The sequence below is a fragment of the Bubalus bubalis genome, chromosome 6 (assembly GCF_019923935.1).
Source record: "Bubalus bubalis isolate 160015118507 breed Murrah chromosome 6, NDDB_SH_1, whole genome shotgun sequence".
Classification (NCBI taxonomy): domain Eukaryota; kingdom Metazoa; phylum Chordata; class Mammalia; order Artiodactyla; family Bovidae; genus Bubalus; species Bubalus bubalis.
In genome coordinates, this window is record NC_059162.1 from 27741540 (window position 1) to 27767469 (window position 25930).

A 25930-nucleotide genomic window follows, 5' to 3' on the forward strand; every position below is an offset into this window, starting at 1 on the left:
ATGTATTCCTTTCCCAATTTGGAACCAGTCTGTTGTTTCATGTCTGGTTCTGACTGCTGCTTCTTGACCAGCATACAGGTTTCTCAGGTGGCAGGTTAGGTGGTCTGATATTCCTATCTCTTTAAGAAATTTTCCACAGTTGTGATCCACACAGTAAAAGGCTTTAGTGTAATCAGTGAAGCAGAAGGAGATGTTTTTCTGGAATTTTCTTGTTTTTTCAATGATCCAACAGATGTTGGCAATTTGATCTCTGGTTTCTCTGCCTTTTTTAAATCCAGCTTGAACATCTGGAAGTTCTCGATTTATGTACTATTGAAGCCTGCCTTGGAGAATTTTGAGCATTACTTTGCTAGCGTGTGAGATGAGGGCAATTGTGCTGTAATTTGAACATTCTTTGGCATTGCCCTTCTTTGGGATTGGAATGAAAACTGACCTTTTCCAATCCTATGGCCACTGCTGAGTTTTCCAAATTTGCTGACATATTGAGCGCAGCACTTTAACAGCATCATCATCTTTCAGAATTTGAAATAGCTCAGCTGGAATTCCATCACTTCCACTAGCTCTGTTCATAGTGATGCTTCCTAAGGCCCATTTTTCACTTCCCATTCTAAGATGTTTGGCTCTAGCTGAGTGATCACACCATCATGGTTATCTGGATCATTAAGATCTTTTTTTTTTAACAGTTTTTCTATATATTCTTGCCACCTCTTCTTAATATCTTCTGCTTTGCATTTCAGGCAGATTCTTTACCGTCTGAGCCACCAAGGAATTCCCTATGTAATGTTAACTTAGGAGATTAGAAAAGATGGTTTCTGGTGGTTCTGGGGGGCAAAAATATCCACACTCTCTTCCTGGAAGTGGAAGAGAAAGCATGACACCAAGAGTTGTTTTCAGTCATCAATCAACAACCAGGTATAATCAATAATATGATGAGGATTTAAGACAAGAGAAGATAGAGCAGAGCGTTGAAAACAGAAAAGATCTTGATGACATTGTTACGCAAATGCATCATACCAACCTGACAGCCTTCCCTGCCTCCAGTAATACGAGCTAAGCCAGCTTGCATGGGGCTTTCGTTACTTGGATCCTAACATAATCTCACTGCTGTAAGTTTAGCTTTCATAATTATTTAGAAATAAACTATAAAAAATTATAAAAACTAAATTTGTTGAGATAAGTGCAATCTACAAGAATGACCCACATCATATCATAAAAGAAGTTCTTGTCTATTTTTGCTTATATAATCTATAACTAAATTTCAACTTCCCAAGGCTTCTGCTTCTGGCCAAAATGGAGTAACGGGGACCAATTTATTCTTCCAACTGAAACAACCAAAAAACAAAAAACAAAAACCCTAGAAAAACATTTGAAATAACAGTTTTTTAAGACACTATACTTCAGGCAGCAGAAGAGTGTGATCCCCAAGAGAGAAGAAACAAAAGAATCAAGCCCTACAATTGCCCCAGCATACTGCCTGGGGAAGGGCTTCCCTGATAGCTCAGTTGGTAAAGAATCCGCCTGCAGTGTAGGAGGAGATCTCTGTTTGATTCCTGGGTTGGGAAGATCCCCTGGAGAAGGGATATGCTACTCACTCCAGTACTCTTGGGCTTTCCTTGTGTCTCAGCTGGTAAAGAATCCGCCTGCAATTCAGGAGACCTGGGTTTGATACTTGGGTTGGGAAGATCCTCTGGAGAAGGGAAAGGCTACCCACTCCAGTATTCTGGCCTGGAGAATTCCATGGACTGTATAGTCCATGGGGTTGCAAAGAGTTGGACAAGACGGAGCGATTCTCACTTTCAATTTCACTGCCTGGAGAGAGCCTCTAAGGGTGGAACAGAAAGGGGGAAACAAGACAGAGTCCCTGTGTTGAGGAGAAGGAGCTGAGGGTTTAAGGAGACCAAAAAGCTAAAGATCACAGGTCATAGAACCTGAGTAGGGAGCTGTACAGACAACCATGAAGATGACAGAGGTCCCCATTCAGTATTGAACAGAATAGTGATGAGTGCATGTATATAAGGAAAATACATGAGACTGGGACAAGAATGATCCAAAAGGATTAGACTAGATGGAACAGTATCCTCTGCTCCTATAGAGTCACTGAGAGGGCCTGTTTCCACCAGCCAGACTGAAAAACTTCATAATTTGTGAGACACTGGGTAGACTGCTCAGAAGTCTTGTCTCAGCAGTGGAGATGAGTCTTATGCTAATTGCTGTTCTGTTCCTGTAGGGGGGAAAAATGTTACAACTAAAACCAGAATGGATGAAACTTTCTAAACAATTAACTTCATCACAGAACAGAGTTTAAGAAGATTTACAAAAAGTTTTAAATGAAGCACTCAGTGAGGTATTAATTCACAAAGTCTGGCATCCAATCAAATATTATCAGACATTCAAAGAAGCAAGAAAATATGACCCCATACTGATGAGAATAATTGAAACTGACCCAGAACCAAAGCAGTTGTGAGAATTAGCAGACAAGGACATTAGGATAGTTAATATAATTATACCCCATAGCTTCATAAATTTAATTCAAGGAAGATAGAAGAAGATCTAAGTCAGACTATTAGAGATAGAAACTATAATGCTCGAGATGAAAAAATACACTGGCTGGAATTAACAAAAGATTGCATGTTGAAGAAGAAAATACGAGTGAACCTGAAGACTTAGCAATAGAAACTACCTAAAATGAAACACAGGGAGGAAAAGGGAATCTCAGAAGATGAAAAGAGCATCCTTGAGCTGTGAGCTAATTCCAAGTGACTCATACATGTAGTTGGAGTCTTAACTAAAAAAATACTTGAAACAGAAATAATGCTTGAAAACATAATGGTCAAACATTTAACAAATGCAGCGAAAACTATGAACCTGTAGTTCCAAGGAGTACAATAAACCCCAAGCACAGAAACATGAAGAAAACCAAACCACTAAAGACATATCAGAATCGAATTGCTAACAATCTATGAAAAAAAGAAAATCTTAAAAACAACCATGGGGAAAAAATTTATTTACAAAGGAAAAAAGATAAAGATGACAACAATTGCTTGTAGGGAACAATGCAAGCAAGAAAACAGCAGAACAGGGACTTCCCTGGTGGTATGGTGGATAGGAATCCGCCTGCCAATCCAGGAGACCCGGATTCGATCCCTGGTCCAGAAAGAGCCCACATGTTGCAGAGCAACTAAGCCCACGCACAACTACTGGAGCCTGTGTGCCTGGAGCCTGTGCTCTGAAACCGAGAAGCCACCACGGGAAGCCCGAGCACCACCACCAGAGAGCAGCCCCTGTTCGCTGCAGCTAGAGACACGCCCTCTCAGCAACCAAGACCCACCACAGTCAAAAATAAAGAAATAAAGGGGTGTACCTGTGCATGCTAAGTTGCTTCAGTCAGGTCTGACTCTTTGCGACCCTACGGACTGCAGCCGGCCAGGCTCAGCTGTCCATGGGATTTTCCAGGCCAGAATACTGGAATGGGTTGCCATGCCCCCCTCCAGGAGATCTTCCCAACCCAGGAATCGAACTTGCATCTTTTATGTCTCCTGCACTGGCAGGCAGGTTCTTTACCACTAGTGCCACCTGGGAAGCCCAAATAAATAAACATTTTAAAAAAAGTGAAAAAAAAATTTTGTAGGTGTCATTTTAATACCATCAAAAATATGAAATAGTACCAGATAAACCTGACAAAAGACACTATGAGGCCTGTATACTGAAAACTACAAAAAACTGCCAAAAGAAATCAAAGAAGACCTAAATGTATGGAAAGATATACACATAGTTCATGTTTGAGAAAGCTCAGTATTGTAAAGTTGTAAATCCTCCCCAAACAGGTTTATATAGTAAATACGATCAAAATCTCAACAGAATTTTTTTTTTTAAACTTTATGATCAGATTCTGAAGTTCACAAGGAAATGATTAGGGCCTGGAGATCTTGGGGCGTAGATGCTGGCCAGTATTCTACCGATCACATTCTCCACTTGGACATCCTGACATAATCTCTATATCCAGGTGATTTTGGGTTTTGTTTTCCTGTTCTTTTATTGCTTTCCCTGAGAAGTCTATATTTCCCACCAGTTCCAGGACAAATAAATCTTCAGTTTTCCCTTTATTTGCTCTCGTGTACATTTCTTTCTGAACTAAACTTCTCATTTTCTTTCTTCTTTTTTTTTTCCAATTGTTGCTCTCTTCTCTATTGATAAAAAAAAAAAAAAAAAAGCTGGTTTGTTTTTATTTTCGTGTCCTCTAAATTTTCTGTAACCTAAGTTTTTCTATTTTTGTTTTTCCCCCATGGAGACAGAGAAGGTTCCTCTCCTTGTGTAGAACAGCCTGGGGTCGTGACAAATCAGAAAGAACAGGGTCCAGATCTGGTCTCTGCTACTTACAAGTTGTAGTAATTCGGGAGACTGCTTGATCTTGAATCTCAGTTTCCTCAACTGTTAAACGCAAGGAAGAGCACTCAGCTTGATAGAATTTTAAATGAGATGATGTATAAAATGTAATGAGCCCAGTGACTGGCTCATCGCAAGCACTGAAGCATTAGTCCCCTTCTTGCTTTTCCTCCTATGCACACAGCACAGGAGGTGCCTCAGGGCAGGGCCAAAACTCAGAACCTACCCCCAGGTCATGTTGTGGAGAGCCATCTATTGTTTCTGAAGTGATTCCTGGCTCGTCCAAGTGACTTCATGAGCCCCCTGTGAGAGGCATCTACCTGTGGTTCCAAGTGGCAGGGAAGACAGAAACGAAGCACAAAATCCACCTTCTGGGTTCAAATCCCAGCTCTGCCGTCACTAGTGACCTAACCCTGTGCAAGTTAGTTAATCTCTCTGTGCCTTGGTTTATTTATCTAGGAATACTGAAACTATCAGCCTCATAGGGGTTTTTTTTTTTTTTTTTTTTTTTAATATATTTTAATTGCTCAGTCGCTCAGTCATGTCCAACTCTTTATGACCCCACAGACTGTAGCCCACCAGGCTCCTCCATCCATGGGATTTCCCAGGCAGGAATACTGGAGTGGGTTGCCATTTCCTTCTCCAAATTTATTTTAAATTGGAGGGTAATTGCTTCTACAAGGTTGTGTTGTTTTCTGCTATACACAATATGAATCAGCCATAAGTATACATATGTCCTTTGCTCTTGAACCTCCCTCCCACCCCCAACTCCATCCCACTCCTCTAGGTTGTCACAGAGCACCGGGCTGAGCTCCCTGTGTTATACTCTAGGGTTTTTAAGAATAGCTAAGGACCTTTCTGGCAGTCCAGTGCTTGAGAATCTGCCTTCAAAAGCAAGGGACTCGGGTTCCATCCCTGGTATTGGGAATTAAGATTCTACCTGCCGAGGGGCAACCAAGTTCACATGCCTCAACTAGAGAAAGCTTGCACACCGGAACAAAGAATCCACGCACTGCGACAAAGATCCAGCACAGCCAAACTATGAAAAAAACAAAAAAAAGTTAAATTTTGTAAAGTACTTAAGACCTGGTACAAAGTAAGTGCTTCACATTTATTTAACAAATATTTAATGAGAACTACTATTGGCAAGGCAGGTTTCAAGGAATACTTTGAACAGATGCTGTCCTGGCTCCTAGGAGGCTCAGTCTCTCTGCAGAGAAAGAATCCCCAGTGGAAGGGGTGTTTCCAAGGAGAAGTATGCTACAAGGGGGGTGAAAGTTAGCCTCTGGTCTACACTCAGGGGTCTCCCCGAGGAAGTGACATTTGTTAAAACGTGGACTGTTATATAGCCTAGCTCTTTTTCAACCAAGCATTGATCTTTTCTGTTCGGTTCTATTTAGTTTTCTGGTGCCGGGGAGCCTGATATTCAGAGTCAAGAGGAAAAGGAGGGTCTTGGGGCTGCTGACAGGACTGCTCAGATTTGACCAGAGGAAGCCTGAGGCCGTGGAGCACAGGGCTGTAGACTAAGGTATTTCTGGGATTTTACCTTCCAGGCCAGCAGGCTAACTGTCCCCGCCAAGTGGCCCAGCCAAAGGGAAGGGAGGAACGGGCTCAAAGAGAGAAATGCTATACTCCGCTTTGCCCACTAGGTGGAGCATTTTAGCCAAAGAAGGGGCCTTTGGAGGCAGTCAAGTCCTAGATCTCTCCGCCTTAGGGGAGAGGCAAGCTCGGACTTGTAAGAGACACACCCATCAAACCTTCGCAGCTTAACAGTCAACAAGCTTCCTCAAACCTATGGCCTGTGCCAAAGTCTCTTCTGGGAAAAGAAAATACTCTACGGCCGGAACAAATTCTAGATTTTTAGAGCCAGAAAGGGGCCATGGGAGACCAGTGGGTCTGACCCTCTTTTCCACAAATTAGAAATGCGAGGATCGAGAGGTGAGGAGATTCACCAAGGTCGCACAGCCGGGCTGGGCCCTTCCATACCAAGGTCTCCTGACTTCCGAGCCTCAGCTCACTCTGAGCTGCCTCCCAGTCATTCAGATAGGTTCCCTGTCCTGTGGACCCTGCCATGTAGGTGTGAGCCCATATACTGACAAAGAAGTCCAGAGTGAAATCTGATGCTTTCATAGGACGGAGGCGGCGCATGCAGCGCCCCCTAGTGGTGGAATGCCCGTAGGTCTCAGCGCGGAGGCGCTTGCCGCTCCTCCCTGGAAGAAGCTTGCCCTCTGCTTCTCCCCTCCCTGCTGCTCCTAGGTTCCCTCCTTGAAGATGCCTTCCTTCACCCTCAGTCCAAACGGGCCACCTCCTACACACTGTTACAGCCTCTCCCTTGTCCTCAGCTGATCTTTAGAGCTACACGGGTGCACACACACACACACACACACCCCCCAATACATACGCTGATTATGTACTGTTTGTTTCCCCTCTCGGATATAAACTCAGCGAGTTCAGATGAACACCGTGTCCCACTCCACTACCCAGTAGAGTGCCTGGTACATAAGAGATGCCCCATAAAATTTTATTAACGTTTACTTAATATATGAAAGATCGTGGCTTCAAATCCTGATTCATCTGTAAAGTGAGCTATGGTGAAGATCCAGTTAAATAATAGATGCAAAGCTGTCCTGCCACCTGTCAAGAGTGAACAAGTGAAAGGGGTGAGGTTAGAGTAAGGGACTCTAGGGAGAGGCCACTCAGAGTGAGGGACTGGAAACTACCAGCAAAAACAAGGGGCCTACATCATATACTGTGACAATACATTTATGTTGATTTGTTTACTTTGTTTTATCCTTTCTTGTTTAAAAACAAAGACCAAAAATGCCTGCTAACAGCACATAAAGACACTCGCACACTTCAGCACAGTCACATAAACTGGGCATGTGTAGGTGACTCTGACTTGGGTAGCCATGAAAACTGGAATGAAAAGTTAACCTGCCGGATGCCAAGTTGACTCAGACATGTCAGAAGCACCCCTTGTTTACAAAATAAATACATTAGAGTTGGCAAGCAAGAAGGCAAAAGAAAAATGAAAACAATAAAAGACACCAAGAAAAGATGGCTGGGACATAGAAAGGGTTCAACCAGGCAAACCTAAGCCAGCAAGAGTGAGACACACATTTTGGCCTCCACGTCTAGGTGTGGGGGACAGTGGGAAACGATCACAACAGGTGTCAGTGGCCGAGCCATCCTCAGGCTGGGCTTTGAGGCCCCAAACAGAGCCGGCATTTAGGGACGGGAACTTGCCACACTGGGGCTTTTTTTCTATTGATACACAGTTGGTCTTAAGACAGACTTGAGGGCTAAGCTGAATTTTTAAAACTTATCCCTTTGCCTTGGTACTTCTCATCAGTTGTAAGTCAGTGCAAAATTCAAAGACTCTGACTTTAAACTTCTCCCAGTTTTTTGGTAACATTAAAAAAAACATATTAAGAAAAGTGGAGCAAATTCTAAATAAAGATAAATCGATGAGATTGAGACAACTGGGAACAGTTTTGGGAAGCTGACCTCGAAAAGACAAAACATACACTGTTTCATGCGACAATCTTTTTCCCCCTAAGTTTTCTAAAGAAAGCAGAGATCTTGCATGCTTGCCAATGATCTGAAAAGCTAACCACGTCTTAGAACGGCTATTCTTGACTCTATCTTTAAAAGCCTGGCAAAGTGACCATCGAAAAGAACCAAATGCTGTCATGGGTTTCAGTGATGGGTTCCCCAAGGTCCTGGGTTCCCCAAGGTCCTGGCTTCCTGGACATGAAAGTGTTCTGAAGAAACTCCCATTGGCCTGCCCCTCAGCATCAGGCCCTCTGGCTGCAGTAGAGAGGACTGCTTCCAGTCATGTAGGCCATTGACTTTCTTTTTACCTTCTGTCCCCTGCAAAGTTTGTATGGGACAGAGTCCTTGCTATTTCCAAAGCTGATTCTCCAACCAAAAGAAGACAAAAACTCGGCCTAAATCGTGAGAACCACAGACCACTCTGAAGAGTGGAAAGACAAGAGTGGACTGTTGTTTGACAAGAAAAGATGGAGTCTTTTAAGAAAAGAGGTGTCTATGGGGGAATTACCCCATCAGAGTGAAAGCACCCAAGAGTACTGGGCTCAGGGCTAGAACTGAACTCTCTGCCTATCCTCTACCAACAGGCAGTCAGTAACACGATCTCTGACTAGGTACTGAGCTCCCTGAAGCTCATTTAGCTCCTCTGTGCAATGACCTTTTAATCACATCTGCCCCAAACACCTGATGGACTCAAGAAGAAGGCAGACAGAAAAGGGTTCACAAACAATTACTATTAGAAACTGACAAGTAATTATGATAATAACTTATGTTCCACCATCTCCAAGAAGAATGGAGTAATATAACAGCTGCTATGTTTGAGTAACTGCTTTGAACCATGTTTTTCCATCTCTATGCTCCAAGCCTTACAATATAGTTATAATTATCCCCACTTTACAAGGAGCAGGGGTGGAGGTGATGGATGGAAAATCAGAGAGGGTAAGTGACCCTCCAAAGTCCATTCAGCCATTAAGAAGCAGAGCATGGATTTGAACTCAGACCTATCTGGCTTCTGGACTCTCTACAGCAGTCTGTCTCTAATGAAGAGGAAAGGGGCAAAAATGATACATTGGGGGTTAATGTTAAAAAAGAAGATGACAGGGATGATAACGAAAAGCCTAAGAAGGTTTCTGAAGAAGATAGTTGAACTTTTACTGTATTTAATTTTATAATGGGACAGGAGCTCCTGGTGTCAGCAACGTTAAGCCATGAGCAGGGGCAGAAGGAGAACAACTGTGACCCTGGTGAGCTGGGGTCTCTGGAGCTCTTTCCACGGAGAAAGGGTGACCCTAGATCCCTTGCTCAGTGACTGGCAGAGCCATGGGGGACACGGCACAGTGGCCAGCCAGGGGAAGGCAGGTGCAGAACGTCAAGTCCACCTGGGGGTCGGGCTGGTCCCCAGGTCAGTGGTGAGTAGGCGGGGGGTGGGTGCAGATGAGCAGCCTGCCAGGAAGGGACAGGCTGACACCATTCCCTGGGATAATGGACTGATTCAGTAGCATCTGAGTGACCCCTGCACACCCACACGTCACAATCCCATGTCTCCTCCTCTCCTTTTGTCCTCCTCCCTCCAAGTGAATGTCTCTCCTCTGACCTTCCTGGCCTCCTTATTTCATGTGCGCATGTTCCCCTGTCTCCCTCCTGCCTCCTCCCTCTCCACTAGCCTGACAAACTGTATCAGCGAATCCCTCAACAGGGCCATATCTAACTTTTTTATTCATCGCATGATTTATTTTTAGCCTGAAACAACTGCATCCTAAAAATGGAGTTCCAGATGAGACACGGGCTGGGCAGAGCTATGCAAGCTATCTGGGGCTGGGTGGCCCAGCCTGGCTCCAGTTCCACGCACGCATGGGTGTGAGCCTCTGCTCGCTTTGTCTGAGCCCACGGCTACAGTCAGCAGCCTGCAGAGGTGAAGACGAGGTTCTCGGGCCCAGGGAGGGCCAGGGAGAGAGACCAGATCAGCCTCTCTGCTCCCCATGACTCCCAGCAAGTCCTCTAAGGCTCCATTCACTTTCCTACCATCAGCATTTCTGGGAAAGAAACATTTTGCCCAGATGAAGAGAGCCCACCTGTTTGTGGTGGGGGTCTACCTGCTGTCCTCCTGCAGGGCAGAGGAGGGGCTGAACTTCCCCACCTATGATGGCAAGGACCGCGTGGTCAGTCTAACTGAGAAGAACTTCAAGCAGGTTTTGAAGAAATATGACTTGCTCTGCCTCTACTACCATGAGCCCCTATCTTCAGATAAAGTCGTGCAGAAACAGTTCCAACTGAAAGAAATCGTGCTGGAGGTGAGTGGGAGGGGGCCCTTGGACCACGTCGTCCAAGGAGGCGGGAACTGGCCCGTGATCGGGATGCGGGGACCCCAGGGTGCTGAGAATATATCCTGAAGTCTTGCCCCATTTCAATCTTATACAAAAATGGAAATGGGGGACACATGTACACCCGTGGCGGATGCATGTTGATGTATGGCAAAACCAATACAATATTGTAAAGTAAATAATAATTAAAAAAATGGAAATCTTGCAAAGCTGGGATGTGTGAAAAACAGAGGTGTGTTCAGACTCTTCAGACAGGACGAGTGAACGTGCTACACACTGCATTGCTTCTTGTTGTTTAGTTGCTAAGTCGTATCCGACTCCTTTGCGACCCCACGGACTGTAGCCTGCCAGCCTCCTCTGTCCATGGGATTCTCCAGGCAAGAATACTGGAGTGAGTTGCCATTCCCTTCTTCAGGAGATCTTCCTGACCTAGGGATCGAACCCACATCTTCTGTATTGGCAGGAGGATTCTTTACACTGAGCCAGCAGGGAAGTCTGCCCAATGTATTATAGTCTGTAAAGTTGTAAAGTCTATCAGCTGGCGGCCCTCTTGATTTCTCAAGGGCAGTGGTTCCAGCCACTCTTGTCCTCAGAGAATGTTAAAGCTATTGTTAAAAGGCCTGAATGACATGAAATTCAGGGTTATGTGCAGGCTTCATTTGGTATACTAATTTCCTACTCTTTGTTCTTGTAAGTCTGCCCACGATCTTGGGGCGGCAGAAGTCATTTGACCTTGGCTCTGTTTGTGGGTCAGATGGGGAGCACCACTAAGCAATGCTCCCCTCTTGGGACTCGATATCAGTCAACATCACACACGAGATGTGGGAAGAGCTTAGCTGCATGTTCAGTAACGGGAGTATTTCTTTTTCTCAGAAAGCTCTTGGTGTGAGGTCAGGGAAGATGCTGAAGTCAGTTCTTATTCTGTCTGCGTTACTGGCCTCTCTGTGAAGCTGGCGCGGGGGCTGGCTCTTTAATCCCATGTGAGTGACCCAGGAACCCCTCCTGTAGCTCCTCCTGGACAGTTTCGGATCGGTTACACTCAGGAGCACCTGGGAGTGCCAAGAATTCTAGTAAGCACCGAGATCCCTCATCAGTCCCCAGGCTCGGCTCAGCCTATGCGCCTATTTGCAAAGAGTGGAGATCAGCCCTACCAGAAAGCTCAGCTCAATCAGATGCCTTTTCGTTCTTTCTTTTTCTTTCAGTTTTATTGAGACATAACTGACATACATTATAATAAAATACTTTGATGAACAGAATTATCATAGAAAACCCATGTGGATTTTAGTTCTCAAAAAAAAAAAAAAAAAAAATTGACTATAAGAAAATCCAGGCTTCCCAGGCAGCGCAGTGGTAAAGAATCTGCCTGCCAATGCAGGAGACTCGGGTTTGATCCCTGGGTCAGGAAGATCCCCTGGAGAAGGAAATAGCAACCCACTCCAGTATTCTTGCCTGGGAAACCCCATGGACAGAGGAACCTGGTGGGCTACATACAGTCCATGGGGTCACAAAGAGTAGGACACAACTGAGTACATAATAAAATCCAGGAAAACCATCCCAAACACATCAAAATATATTTGATAATTTTAAAAGCATTGCAGAATCCTGTGTCTCTCAATCATCATACACATATCTATTTTCAGAGGATTTATATATGGCAGCATGGTCATTACAGAGAGCTCTGGTGGACGAAAAACTAAGCATTTTAAAAATATCATCATGCCCATTATCTTTTTCCTCAGGCTCTATTCTGGGACCTGAACATGGAAGTTCAGTTCCCTCTGTGAGTTATAAGTAAGGAAAAAGCAGAGACAGTTATTAGGTCTTTGTACTATATATACAGGAAAATCTCAGGCTGGAAAAAAACCAGGACGTACAGCAGAGCTGCTGCTCAGCCCAAGAAATCCTCACTCACATTACCATCTCCATCTCAAACTGCCCTACTCAATTATGGTGACAATTTTATGAAAAGTTAGCTGAAGCCACAAGGACTCTACCATATATGCTCACCACTGTCAACTTAGCCTAGAACTCAAAAAGACTGCCAGTGCAAGCCATGACCCCAATTTCTGATTCCCTGTCACACACACACACATTCTCCCTCAAAGACAAATTCTGTGTTCCCAAGCAAAATCCTGAGAAGGGACTTTGCCCTGGACTCACCATCCTTCCAGCCACCTTTGATCCAGGAATGCCCAGCAGAGACCGACAAGGTGTAAGTTCAGCACAGGAGGTGGTTTGATGCCCCACAGACTCCTAAATCCTTAGGGAAACAGATCACAGAACTTGGAGTCTGGAGATCTGGATTTATATCCTGGCTTTGCCTCTATTGGACACACGACATAGGGCAGGTTACTTAAGTTCTCTGCACCCCATTTTCTCATCTATAAATCTGGAAAAATAATAATTGTCCAACAGGCCTATGGGATGATTATTAATAATCAACATTTATTGAATGCTTACTGTGCGCAGGGATTGTTCTAAGCACTTTGTATGTGTAGCTGGTTTGAGCTTTATAGTATTTCTCTGATGTAGGTACAGCTGCCATCCCCATCGTCAGATGGGGAAACTGAGGCACAGAGCGGTAAGTTGCCCAAGGCCATTCAACTAGCGTAGGTGAAGGCAGTTTTAGTCCCTATACTGCCTTACTGCTTGAATCAAATGAGGCGACGTACAACTTGCTGGTGGATACCCTCTTCAGGATTGTTTCAAGAGTTTTCCTTAAATAGAGTGCTCAGCCTGTGGGCCTGGGCCTGATGATGCCGGCCATATTAGCAACAGGGTTGAGAAGCACAGAGTCGCAGAGGAGGCACTGCTCATAGAAATAGGCAAACCCTGGAGGAGGCTGGGCTGCCTCCGTGAGGGTTGGGGAGGGAAGGGGGGCCTTTGCTGAGATACCTGTCAGGTGCAGGCCGTGCCTCAGAATCCAGGACCAGACTGGTTCCAGGAACCCCAGGAATGGTGAGAGAGGGGGGGGTGTGAACCTCTAAATTTTCTTCCTGGTCAAAAAAGCCCATTTTTGTCTTCTTAATTTCCTGGACTCTAAATATTTAAATGCTAAGGACAATATCCTGCCAGTTCCAGGGCTGTGTATGTGCAAACTAGGAGGGGAGGGGGCAGTTCCCAGGCTGCATCCACAAGGCAGTGAAATCTCAGCCCCAGGCAGACAGCACAGGAAGGGTGGGGCTCCTTTCCTCTGAGCGGTTTAGGAAGGTGGTTGCCCTTGTTTTCTATCATAGCTCACTGTGACCCCATGTGTACAGAACGTACATACACAAATGAAACAATAGTTTCACAAGACAACGTGTTATTATTTGGGGAGCAGTTGGATCAAAAATTCTTTTGTCTTCTTTCTTATTATTCTTTTAACTTCTGTTGTGTTTCATTTAAAAAACATATTGATCTCAATCTATTAAATTGATCTCCCTCTCCAATGATGTTGCCACCCCCAAGTTGATAAACCTGGAGAATTTCTAAAGGTTAGAAGGTGAGGAATTAGAAGTTCATAACTCCTCGCATTAGGGCCGTCCCTGACCTAAATGGGGAAAACACCCAAAAAAGAGGGGATATATGTAAACATATAGCTGGTTCTGGAGAAGGAAATGGCAACCCACTCCAGTATTCTTGCCTAGAGAATTCCGTGGACAGAGGAGCCTGGTAGGCTGCCGTCTATGGGGTCGCACAGAGTCGGACACGACTGAAGCAACTTACCATGCATGCATGCATTGGAGAAAGAAATGGCAATCCATTCCAGTATTTTTGCCTGGAAAATCCCAGGGACAGAGGAGCCTGGTGGGTTGCCGTCTCTGGGGTCACACAGAGTTGGACACGACTGAAGCGACTTAGCAGCAGCAGCAGCAGCAGCAGAGCTGATCCACTTTGCTCTATGGAAGAAACTAACACAACATTGTAAAGCAACTACTCTTGCTGCTGTTGTTAAGTCGATAATTCAGGGTCTGACTCTTTTGTGACCCCATGGACTGTAGCCCACCAGTCTCTTCTGTTCAACTATACTCTAATAAAAATTAACTTTAAAAAAGGGCCATGCATTCTGATAAAACCCCAAAGATACTGTGGTCGGTGTTTGGTCTGTTTGTTTAAGGATTGATATTGAAATACCTAGAAATAGCCCCATCCACAGGGTGAGGAGGTCACTGCCTGACTCAGGGCCTAAAATGCCCGTCAATTAGTCTTACATCTGCCACTTACTCTAGGTTGGGCCTGAGGATGCACGCTGTGGATACAGGGAACATGAAACACTCAGGCGGCTCACAGCCTAATGTGGAAATTACAAAGAAATACTAATGAAATCCACAGTGCAAGGGAGTCACTATAATAGCAGGGCAACATAAGCTCTCTGGGAGTGCAGAGGAGAGAGGAAATGCCCTGCTCTCTGGGAGACACGTGGAAGGCATGACAAAGAAGAATTGGTTTGTGAAAATAAATAGAATTTACTAGGCAAAAAAGCAAGGGTGGGGAAGGGAAATCCAGGAGATAAGATTCTGACAGCTCTAAAATCTTTCCCAACTTGGTACCTTTTCCTTAAAATTTGGCCACAAGGGCCTCGTTCCTTTAGGTAAAATTTTTATTCCTATTTAGTCAAGCCCTTCTGCAAGAGATAGTCTTGTAAGATATTGCCATTCACTTACACCACCATCTGATCAAGATTGAGTTCTATGTGAAAGCAGGGTTTGATAAGCGGAAGAGAAGAAAAGGAAGAATATGAGGCCATTAAAAGCTTAGGGAGAGGGACGTCCCTGGTAGTCCAGTAGCTAAGACTCTACACTCCCAATGGAGGTGGCCCAGTTTCGATCCCTGGTGGGGGAAATATATCCTACATGTCTCAACTGAGAGTTTGCATACTGCAGCTAAGATCCATCACAGCTAAATTTAAAAAAATAATGGTTCAGGATTGGGAACACGTATACACCCGTGGCGGATTCATGTTGATGTATGGCAAAACCAATACAATATTGTTAAGTAATTAGCCTCTAATTAAAATAAATAAATTTGAATTAAAAAAAATGAATTTTTAAAAAAGCTTAGTCATAAAAAGGACAAGTAATATGGTACCAGGAGGCCACACTCAAACTCTGCTTTGCATTTGACTGGAATCTGCCTCTGGAAGACCCCAGGGTTGGTGCAGTGTACGTAGCTCCATATAGATGCTCTGTAAATGTTATGTTTCTTGAATGAGTGTCTGATATGTTAGAGCTCAAAAGAACTTTGAGAACCATCTAGATTGTTCTGAACCCCTCATGTCATAGATGGGGCCTTGCAGTGATGTGATTTACACAGCTGGCAATCCTGACTCTTGGTGGAGCACTTCATCCACAAAATAACACACTCTCATGCAGGAGTGTGAGATGATGTGGATAAAGAAAAAGCACCCCGAAGTAAACATGGCTAGTGTTCTGACAGAGTTCTTTCCAGTATTTTTTTTTCTATGCATAAAAACACACTTTCAAATTAGATGTATACCATTTTTATAGTTTTACTTCCTGCTTTTTTCATTTCAGTATATTGTGAGTGCCCCTATGTCACTAAGTAGTTTTAAATTCTTGGCAAACATGATGTTAATGTCGGCATAGGACTCCACTATATGATCATACATATTTTTAAAATAATTTTTCTATTTTATCCTTTTAATTAAAAAAAATTATTGAAGTCTAGCTGATTTGCAGTGTGTTAGTTTCAGGTGCCCCGTGCAAAGTGAATCAGTTATTCATAAACGTATATCCACTCTTTTTCAGATTCTTTTCCCATATAGGCCATTACAGAATTTCTCTATTTTTGGATACTGGCACAATTTTTGGGGTTTTAAAAATCTTTGCCTATTTTTATTGTTTTAATAGACATTCTTTTATTTCTAGCTGGATTGAATTTTTCGTGAAATTATTTGACACTTACATTTTTTCTTATTTTTCTATGCCTTCCCCCCATTTTTTTCTATTGAGATATCAACTCAGATTATAAAGGGAGTTGCAATTTTATACGCTATTTCCTTCAGCTTCAGCAAAGTCAGCAAATGTAGTCATACCTCACTGGCCAAATCCTATTAGTACTGCAGGACTCAGAGACTCAAGACGAGGACACGGGCAATGAATTTGATTCCTCCTTGCTTCTTTGCTGCCAGCTTCTACTTTCACCTTGAAACAAGTGCTGCGCCTATCATGTTCTATAAATACTGCAGAGAAAGTACTCCGACATCCGACATCACTGACCTCTCTCGGGTTGAAATGCTTGAGAGGTGGTGCGCTCTAAAATGGGCTTCCAAATCAGAGAGGCCTGGGTCCAATTCCCGAGGAAGAAGTCTGTCTGTATTCAGGTTCCTCACTTGTGATGTGTCCGTGTGAGTCCTGTGGGAGCAACTAAACACACCAACCTGCAACCAATATATACATTTACTGGAATTTTCCTCAGGCAAGTGAGTGAGTGTTTCAGAACATGAAAATTCTTACTGTGAATCCATGAATAGAAATATTCATTCATCAGTATTCATTCATACCTGTTGCTAAGGCAGGCTCTCAGTAACGGTAGCATGAGTGAGTGAATGAATCAGTCACTGAATGGATGGTGAACGAGTGATGCTTTCCACACGGTGAAGAGTAAAACTTCGTTCATTTGTTGAGGGTGATGAACTGGCAGGTACTGGCAGGCAACCTGGGGTCCTGAAGCAGAAATGGTTACGTCATCCTGGTAGCTGTCCACTGGGTTGACCAGATGCCCCAGTAATTTGGAGGCCCAGGGCTGCTCTATAGAATTTTCCCTGCAGGGCTTTCTGCTCTTCCTGCATGAGGATGTGCCCACTATAAAGGGGCTACCATCCCCATACATGACCTGCCTAGGGCTCTCTCCCAGGCCCCCCTGGATAGCAAATGGCAGGATCACTACCTAAAAATTATTGCAAATAGCCTGTCTGCCAGCAGTAAGGGTTACTGCTCTGACTGATTTTCTACTGCTGGTAAACAGGCTGTGTGTGTGTGTGTGTGTTCAGTCGCTTCAGTCCTATCTGACTCTGTGTGACCCCATGGACTGTAGCCCACCAGGCTCCTCTGTCCATGGAATTCTCCAGGCAAGAATACTAGAGTGGGTTGCCACGCCCTCCTCCAGGGGATTTGCCTGACCCAGGGATCAAAACCATGTCTCCTGCATCCGCTACACTGCAGACAGATTCTTTACCATTAAGTCACCCAGGAAACCCTGGTGAACAGGCTATTTTCCAATAATTTTCTTTTTATCTTTTCAAGCAAAATTTTTATTGGAGTACAGTTGTTTTACAAGGCTGTGTTATTTTCTGCTGTACGGCAAGTGAATCAGCTATACATATTCATATACCCCTCTTTCTTAAGGATTTTCTTCCCATTTAGGTCACTATAGAGCACTGAGTGGAGTTCCCTGTGCCATACAGTAGGTTCTCATTAGCTCTATATTTTATACATAGCAGGTATACATATATCTATTACGTCAATCCCAATCTCCCAATTCATCCCACCACTGTTTTCCCTGCTTGGTCTCCATACATTTGTCCTCTACCTCTGTCTTTATTTCTGCTTTGCAAATAGGTTTATCTGTACCATTTTTCTAGATTCTACACACAAGTGTTAATAAACAATATTTGTTTTTCTCTTTCGGACGTTCTCCACTGTGTAAGACAGGCTCTAGGTCCATCCAAGTCTCTACAAATGGCACACTTTGTTCCTTTGTATGGCTGAGTAATGTTCTATTGTATATATACACCATTATCTTCTGTATCCATTCCTCTGTTGATGGACGTTAGGTTGCTTCCATGTCTTGGCTATTGTAAACAGTGCTGTAATAAACACTGGGGTGCATGTGTCTCTTGGAATTATGGTTTTCTCCAAGCATATGCCCAGCACGGGGATTGCTGGGTCATATGGTAGTTCTATTTTTAGTTTTTGAAGGAAGCTTCATATTGTTGCCCATAGTGGCTGTATCAATTTACATTCCCAGCAACAGTGTGAGAGGGTTCCCTTTTCTCCACACCCTCTCTAGCATTTATTGTTTGTAGATTTTTTTGATGATGGCCATTCTGACCAGTGGGAGGTGATAACCTCATTGTAGCTTTGATTTGCATTTCTCTAATAATTAGTAATGTTGAGGATCTTTTCATGTGCCTCTTGGTCAGTTGTGTCTGTCTTCTTTAGAGAAATGTCTATTTAGGTCTTCTGCCCATTTTTTGATTAGGTTATCCTTTTTTTTTTAAATTGAGCTCCATGATCTGTCTGTATATTCTGGAGATTAATCTCTTTCCAGTTGCAGATAATTTGTATTTTGTATTTTTTTTAATAGTTTTATTTATTTATTTTTGGCTGTGCTGGTTGCTTCCAGGGCTATCCTTCGTTGAGGTGTGCGGGCTTCTCATTGTGGTGGCTTCTCTTGTTGCGTGGCACAAGATCAAGGCCAGCAGGCTTCAGTAGTTGCAGTGTGTGGGCTCAGTCGTTGTGGCTGGCAGGCTCTAGAGCACAAGCTCAGTAGCCGTGGCACACAGGCTTAGCTGTTCCGTGGCATGTGGGATCTTCCCAGACCAGGGATTGAACTCCTGTCTCCTGCATTGGCAGGTGGATTCTTTACCACTGAGCCACCAGGGAAGCTCCGCAAATAATTTTTAGAGGTGGTTCTAGCACAGATCATCCATTAGGCCCTATGGGAAGGAGAAGGCTGGTTCCGTAATCTGTGGCAGAACTAAGAAGTGAGTCCTGTGTGATGCAGGCCTCTGGGTTCTGCTAAGTACCTTAATGCCATTGCTCTCAGATTGTCAAGACTGAGCTCCCTTTTCTACTCAGGTCTCAGTCTCCTCATCAATCTGTGTATCAGTGAGAATATCTTTGGTGAGATGACTGCAGCCTCTTTAGACTCTGTCATGTGTCCAGTGTTGCTGACATGACTCTTGTGCACGACCATCCTCGTGTATTCAACTTCAGATGAGGTTGAAGTACTTAGGCAAAGCAGACAGCTATGGGTCAGGGTAACTGAACTTCTCTTGCATTTACTATTTGAGCTGGGCAAGTCATGAATATGTTTTGCATTTTACTCATCTAAAAAAATTGACTATGTCCTTTCTACCTTAGTGAATTGAGAGAATTAAATGAATAAAAATTCCCCATAAAATGATAAGAAGCTGTACAAGTGTTGGAGAAGGCAATGGCACCCCACTCCAGTACTCTTGCCTGGAAAATCCCATGGATGGAGGAGCCTGGAAGGCTGCAGTCCATGGGGTCGCTGTGGGTCGGACACGACTGAGCGACTTCACTTTCACTTTTCACTTCCATGCATTGGAGAAGGAAATGGCAACCCACTCCAGGGTTCTTGCCGGGAGAATCCCTGCCGTCTATGGGGTCACACAGAGTCGGACACAACTGAAGTGACTTAGCAGCAGCAGCAGTACAAGTGTCAGGTGTTATTACTTTGTTATGTTGGTTACTACTAGAAAATTAATCTATGTAGAATGCTGAGTGCCTGAAATACAGCTGATGCTTATCAAATGTTAATTCCCTTCACCTGTCACTTGAAAGGCAGCCCATGTTCTTGGCCAGTTGTAGTAGTTCTCAACCTTGGCTTCACGAAGGACTCAACCTAAGGAGTTTTAAAAAATACCTATTTTGTTATTGTTCAGTCGGTCAGTCATGTCTGACTCTTTGGTACCCCATGGACTGCAGCACGCCAGGCTTCCCTGTCCTTCACCATCTCCCAGAGCTTGCTCAAACTCATGTCCATTGAGTCGATGATGCCATCCAACCATCTCATCTTCTGTTGCCCCTTTCTCCTTCTGCCCTCCATCTTTCCCAGCATCAGGATCTTTTCCAATGAGTCAACTCTTCCCATCAGGTGGCCAAAGTACTGGAGCTTCAGATTCAGCATCAATCCTTCCAATGAAAATTCAGGGTTGATTTTCTTTAGGACTGACTGGTTTGATCTTGCAGTCCAGGGGATTCTCAAGAGTCTTCTCCAGCACCAAAGTTCGAAAGCATCAATTCTTCGGCTCTTAGCCTTCTTTATGGTCCAACTCTCGCATCTGTATATGACTACTGGAAAAACCATAGCTTTGACTGTATGGACTTTTGCCAGCAAAGTAATATCTCTGCTTTGTTATATGCTGTCTAGGTTGTCATAGCTTTTCTTCCAAGGAGCAAGCGTCTTTTAATTTCATGGCTGCAGCCACTGTCTGCAGTGATTTTGGAGCCCAAGAAAATAAAGTCTTTCACTGTTTTCATTTTTCCCCCCATCTATTTGCTATGAAGTGATGGGATCAGATGCCATGATCTTAGTTTTTTGAATGTTGAGTTTTAAGCCAGCTTTTTCAGTTTCCTCTTTCAACTTCATCACAAGGCTCTTTAGTTCCTCTTTGCTTTTTGCTATTAGGGTGGTGTCATTTTTGTATCTCAGGTTATTGATATTTCTCCCAGCAATCTTGATTCCAGCTTGTGCTTCATCCAGCCTGGCATTTTGCATGATGTACTCTGCATATAATTTAAATAAGCAGTGTGACAATATACAGCCTTGACATATTCCTTCCCCAGTTTTGAACCAGTCCCTTGTTCCATGCCCGGTTCTAACTGTTGCTTTTTGAACAGCATACAGGTTTCTCAGGAGGAAGATCAGGTGGTCTGGTATTCCTATCTCTTTAGGAATTTTCCACAGTTTGTTGTGATCTGCACAGTCAAAGGCTTTAGTGTAGTCTATGAAGCAGAAGTACATGTTTTTCTGGAATTCCCTTGCTTTTCCTATGATCCAGCAGATGTTGGCAATTTGATCTCTGGTTCTCTGCCTTTTCTAAATCCAGCTTGTATATCTGGAAGTTCTCCATTCATGCACTGTTGAAGCCTAGCTTGAAGGATATTGAGCATTATAGCACGTGAAATGAGTGAAATTATACAGTAGTCTGAACATTCTTTGGCATTGCCCTTCTTTGGGATTGGAATTAAAACTGACCTTTTTCAGTCCTGTGGCCACTGCTGCGTTTTCCAAAGTTGCTGGCATATTGAGTGCAACTTGTTAACAGCATCATCTTTTAGGATTTATATCAGATCAGATCAGATCAGTTGCTCAGTCGTCTCCAACTCTTTGCGACCCCATGAATCGCAGCACGCCAGGCCTCCCTGGCCATCACCAACTCCCAGAGTTCACTGAGACTCGAGTCCATCAAGTCAGTGATGCCATCCAGCCATCTCATCCTCTGTCATCCCCTTCTCCTCCTGCCCCCAATCCCTCCCAGCATCAGAGTCTTTTCCAATGAGTCAACTCTTCGCATGAGGTGGCCAAAGTACTGGAGTTTCAGCTTTAGCATCATTCCTTCCAAAGAAATCCCAGGGCTGATCTCCTTCAGAATGGACTGGTTGGATCTCCTTGCAGTCCAAGGGACTCTCAAGACTCTTCTCCAACACCACACTTCAAAAGCATCAATTCTTCGGCGCTCAGCCTTCTTCACAGTCCAACTCTCACATCCATACATGACCACAGAAAAAACCATAGCCTTGACTAGACGGACCTTTGTTGGCAAAGTAATGTCTCTGCTTTTGAATATGCTATCTAGGTTGGTCATAACTTTCCTTCCAAGGAGTAAGCGTCTTTTAATTTCATGGCTGCAGTCACCATCTGCAGTGATTTTGGGGCCCAGAAAAATAAAGTCTGACACTGTTTCCACTGTTTCCCCATCTATTTCCCATGAAGTGATGGGACCGGATGCCATGATCTTTGTTTTCTGAATGCTGAGCTTTAAGCCAACTTTTTCACTCTCCACTTTCACTTTCATCAAGAGGCTTTTTAGTTCCTCTTCACTTTCTGCCATTAAGGGTGGTGTCATCTGCATATCTGAGGTTATTGATATTTCTCCTGGCAATCTTGATTCCAGCTTGTGTTTCTTCTAGTCCAGCATTTCTCATGATGTACTCTGCAGATAAGTTAAATAAACAGGGTGACAATATACAGCCTTGACGTACTCCTTTTCCTATTTGGAACCAGTCTGTTGTTCCATGTCCAGTTCTAACTGTTGCTTCCTGACCTGCACACAAATTTCTCAAGAGGCAGATCAGGTGGTCTGGTATTCCCATCTCTTTCAGAGTTTTCCACAGTTTATTGTGATCCACACAGTCAAAGGCTTTGGCATAGTCAATAAAGCAGAAATAGATGTTTTTCTGGAACTCTCTTGCTTTTTCCATGATCCAGCAGATGTTGGCAATTTGATCTCTGGTTCCTCTGCCTTTTCTAAAACCAGCTTGAACATCAGGAAGTTCACGGATTTATATAGCTAAGCTGAAATCCTGTCATCTCCATTAGTTTTTTCATAATAATGCTTCTGGGTCTTATTCCCCTAGACACTGATTTAATTGGTCATAGGGGAAGGGATGATACCCAGGTGCTAGCTTCTAAAAGCTCCCTGGGTGATTCTAATGTGCAGCCAAGTTTGTGGACCACTTGAGGCCTGATGCTCAAAATTTGGTTGGCAGACCACAGCAGCAGCAATGGTATCACCTGAATACTTGTTACATTTCAACAGGATCCTTTGGTGATTCATAGGTATGTGAAAGTTTTCAAAGCACCGTACTGGTCTGTTCGATTGGAGAAATTTTCCATATGCCCAGAATCATGTTGCACTTGCTTGACCTTTGGCCTGCTGACTCTCCTGAATGACAGTGGACCTGTCAGCATTCCTCTGATTTGGAGAATTGCTGAGATATTAACTTGGTCTGGGGCTGCAGGGATTCAGGTCTGCTCTGGGACAGAGCTCCCAGTCTTCTCCCATGGTCTCCTCACTCACACCATCGGTGATTAATACTTGCACCTCCTTAGAAGGAGAGAATCTGGGCTCGTGTGATGCTTCCCCCTCCTTGAGAGGTTTCCAGGAGAGTTACAAGGGTTTCTAAGGCCAGATCAGAAGGTGCCTTTCTAAGGAATCTCAGGTCAAGGTCCAGGATTTACCCTCAGAAAGGGAGGAAAAGCATCTATTTGGTTGCCATGTCATACTGCCCTTTTCTCCAAAAGAGATGACAAATTTGAGCACCCTGGAGGTATATGAATATGGGACACTAAGATGTTAGCGTATTTAACAGGAAAGTATGAGAAAGCTGCTCAGAGCAAACTGATGAGTGTTCTATAATGTGGAACTAAGTTCTGGGCTTCCTTGGTGGATCAGTGGTAAAGAATTCGCCTGACAACGCAGGAGAGTTGGGTTTGATCCCTGGGTTGGGAAGATCCCTGGACACGGAAATGGCAGCCCACTCCAGTATTCTTGTCTGAAAAATCCTAGGCTACAGTCCATGGGGTCACAAAGAGTCAGACACAACTGAGTACACACGCACGTACTCAAGCGTTGTGAACACCCCAATAGAAATAGTCATTCTTTCATTTATTTGTCAAATATTCATGCACTGCTTACTTAGAAAGTGCAGACGACATGGTTCCTGATAACTCAGGGGTTGGTCTTTTGTTGATGATAAGAACTCACTTCCTTTAGGTCTATGCTTAAGTGTCATCTTATGAAAGAAGTCACCTCCATGACCACCTCTATAAATCACACACTCCAAGCACCCCCTTATCCCTTCAACCTTACTTTAGTCTTCTCCATAGCACTTGGCAGACATAGCGCATAGTGTTCGAGATGGTTATAGCGTGCAGCACCCACAGAGGCAGATACTTTGCTCTCTTCATTGCTGCACCCCAGCATCTAGACCAGCATCTGACTCAGCGTGGTCTCTCAGCAGTGTGTGTTGAAGGAATGTTAAATGAACAGAAGAGGAAGAAGGAGCAGGGAAATCACACTTATTATTATTACAAACTTATTGTAAGACATGTCCATTATGGGTGCTTTACCTACGTCATTCTGTTAAATTCTTAAAACATATTCTCACACTATGTACAAAGAAACGATTCCCTAGAGCTGAGTAGAAATTGCCCAAAGTCACAAAGCTCGAAAATGGCACAGCATGAAGCAGGATTTGAATTCACATCTATTTGTCTCCAAACATCATGTTCCTTTCACTACACCAAGAAATAGCATAAAGGGGTTGCTTCTTGTTTGTAAGCAATGCCAACTTACAAAAAGACAAGCGTCTCTAATTTGAATTTGGGATTTTCACTCACATTTGAGCAGTGTTTAATTTCATAGCTGGACTATGTGTTGAACTGAAGTGTGTGTAAAGGGACTAATGCTTAGCACCTACTTGGTATTTAATAAATGTTGGGTAGGTGGGTGGAGGGGTGGATGGAGAGAAAAGAAAAAAGCAAGGAATTATGGATATATTGCTCATATTGGAAATATATTTCTCTCTGATATCTTTTAAAAATTAAATCAATTTTTAAAAAGAGATTCAGTAGGAAGATGAAAAATTAAACTGAATCTGTCAGATTCAGGGAACTGCTTGTCATCCTTGCTTAATCCTGCTGAAATATGAGTGAAACAGATTTTTTTTTTTAAACCATGGGACTCTCAGTCCAAAACACATTCATGGCATGGGCATAAACCTCAGGGCTCTCTAAGGCTGTCATTGCCTTCCAACCTATTTAGCACTGGCAAATGTCCCAGTGGTTGCGTTTCTAAACCTCAAGAGAGGAAGGCAAAATGAAATTTCTGGAGGCAAGTGAATCCACAGATGGGTTGATGTGGGAACACTGGGCAGAGAATAGCAACATGCACAGGATTCAGGTATTTCTTCCAACTGTTCACTGCCCAAAGATGGCGTTCTCCAAACTCGCACCTGCTGCACTCGGAAAACTCAGATGAGGTCAGGCTTATTTTGGTTTGGCTTTGAGAATAAGTCCTCATGTAGAGCCAGAGCTCTCAGAAGATGGATGCCCAGGCTCACTCTTAAACTGCGCTTCTCCTAAGAGATGTGTGTTTGCTGTGTACTTCTCAGCAATAAAACTAGAGCCTGGGGTGAGATGTGAAAAGACAAGAAATGCTCAAAGTGTGGACTGAGTTAGTTACAATTCAATTCTTTCTTCCACACAGAATTAACAGGGAGATAGAGATTTTACAAAATGGCAAATACACTGTTGATTTAGAAGGGTTTAGACCACTGGAACCTTCTTCTCTCACTTTTCCCACCCCCAACAGCCCTCAATAATATTCAAGCCCAAACAGGATAGCTAGTCATTGTATTCTTGAGATAGACCTCCTTACAAAGTTATACATTTCTAAATGGAGACATGCAAGACCAGGACTGCTGCTGCTGCTGCTAAGTCGCTTCAGTCGTGTCCGACTCTGTGCGACCCCATAGACGGAAGCCCACCAGGCTCCTCTGTCCCTGGGATTCTCCAGGCAAAAACACTGGAGTGGGTTGCCATTTCCTTCTTCAATGTATGAAAGTGAAAAGTGAAAGGGAAGTCGCTCAGTCGTGTCCGACTCTCAGCAACCCCATGGACTACAGCCCACCAGGCTCCTCCATCCATGGGATTTTCCAGGCAAGAGTACTGGAGTGGGGTGCCATTGCCTTCTCCAACTATAAGGACTACTCTAGCGTAAAGCAGTAAAACACAAACAAACAAAATCTGTTTCAGAATCACAACATTTTTCTTTAAAAGCGGCTGCCCTATTTTCTTGCAGTTGTAACTTCACTGCTTGGTGTGGAGTATTTTTGCATAATTATCAGCTCAGCCTTAGAATCTGAGATGATTTGTTCCAAAGAATCTGAAAAAGAATATGCGTGCGTGTGTGTTAT

At 43.8% G+C, this 25930-nt stretch overlaps 1 protein-coding gene across 1 annotated transcript in view; it reads left to right on the forward strand.

Annotated features, from left to right (window-relative positions):
* The first annotated feature begins 9717 nt into the window (after nt 1-9717).
* Nucleotides 9718-25930, forward strand: part of CASQ2 (calsequestrin 2) — a 73000-nt gene continuing 56787 nt past the window's right edge. The window contains exon 1 of the mRNA XM_006058676.3: nt 9718-10226. Coding sequence (XP_006058738.1) covers nt 9915-10226 — 312 coding nt within the window. The 5' untranslated portion in view covers nt 9718-9914. The remainder of the gene's footprint in view (nt 10227-25930) is intronic.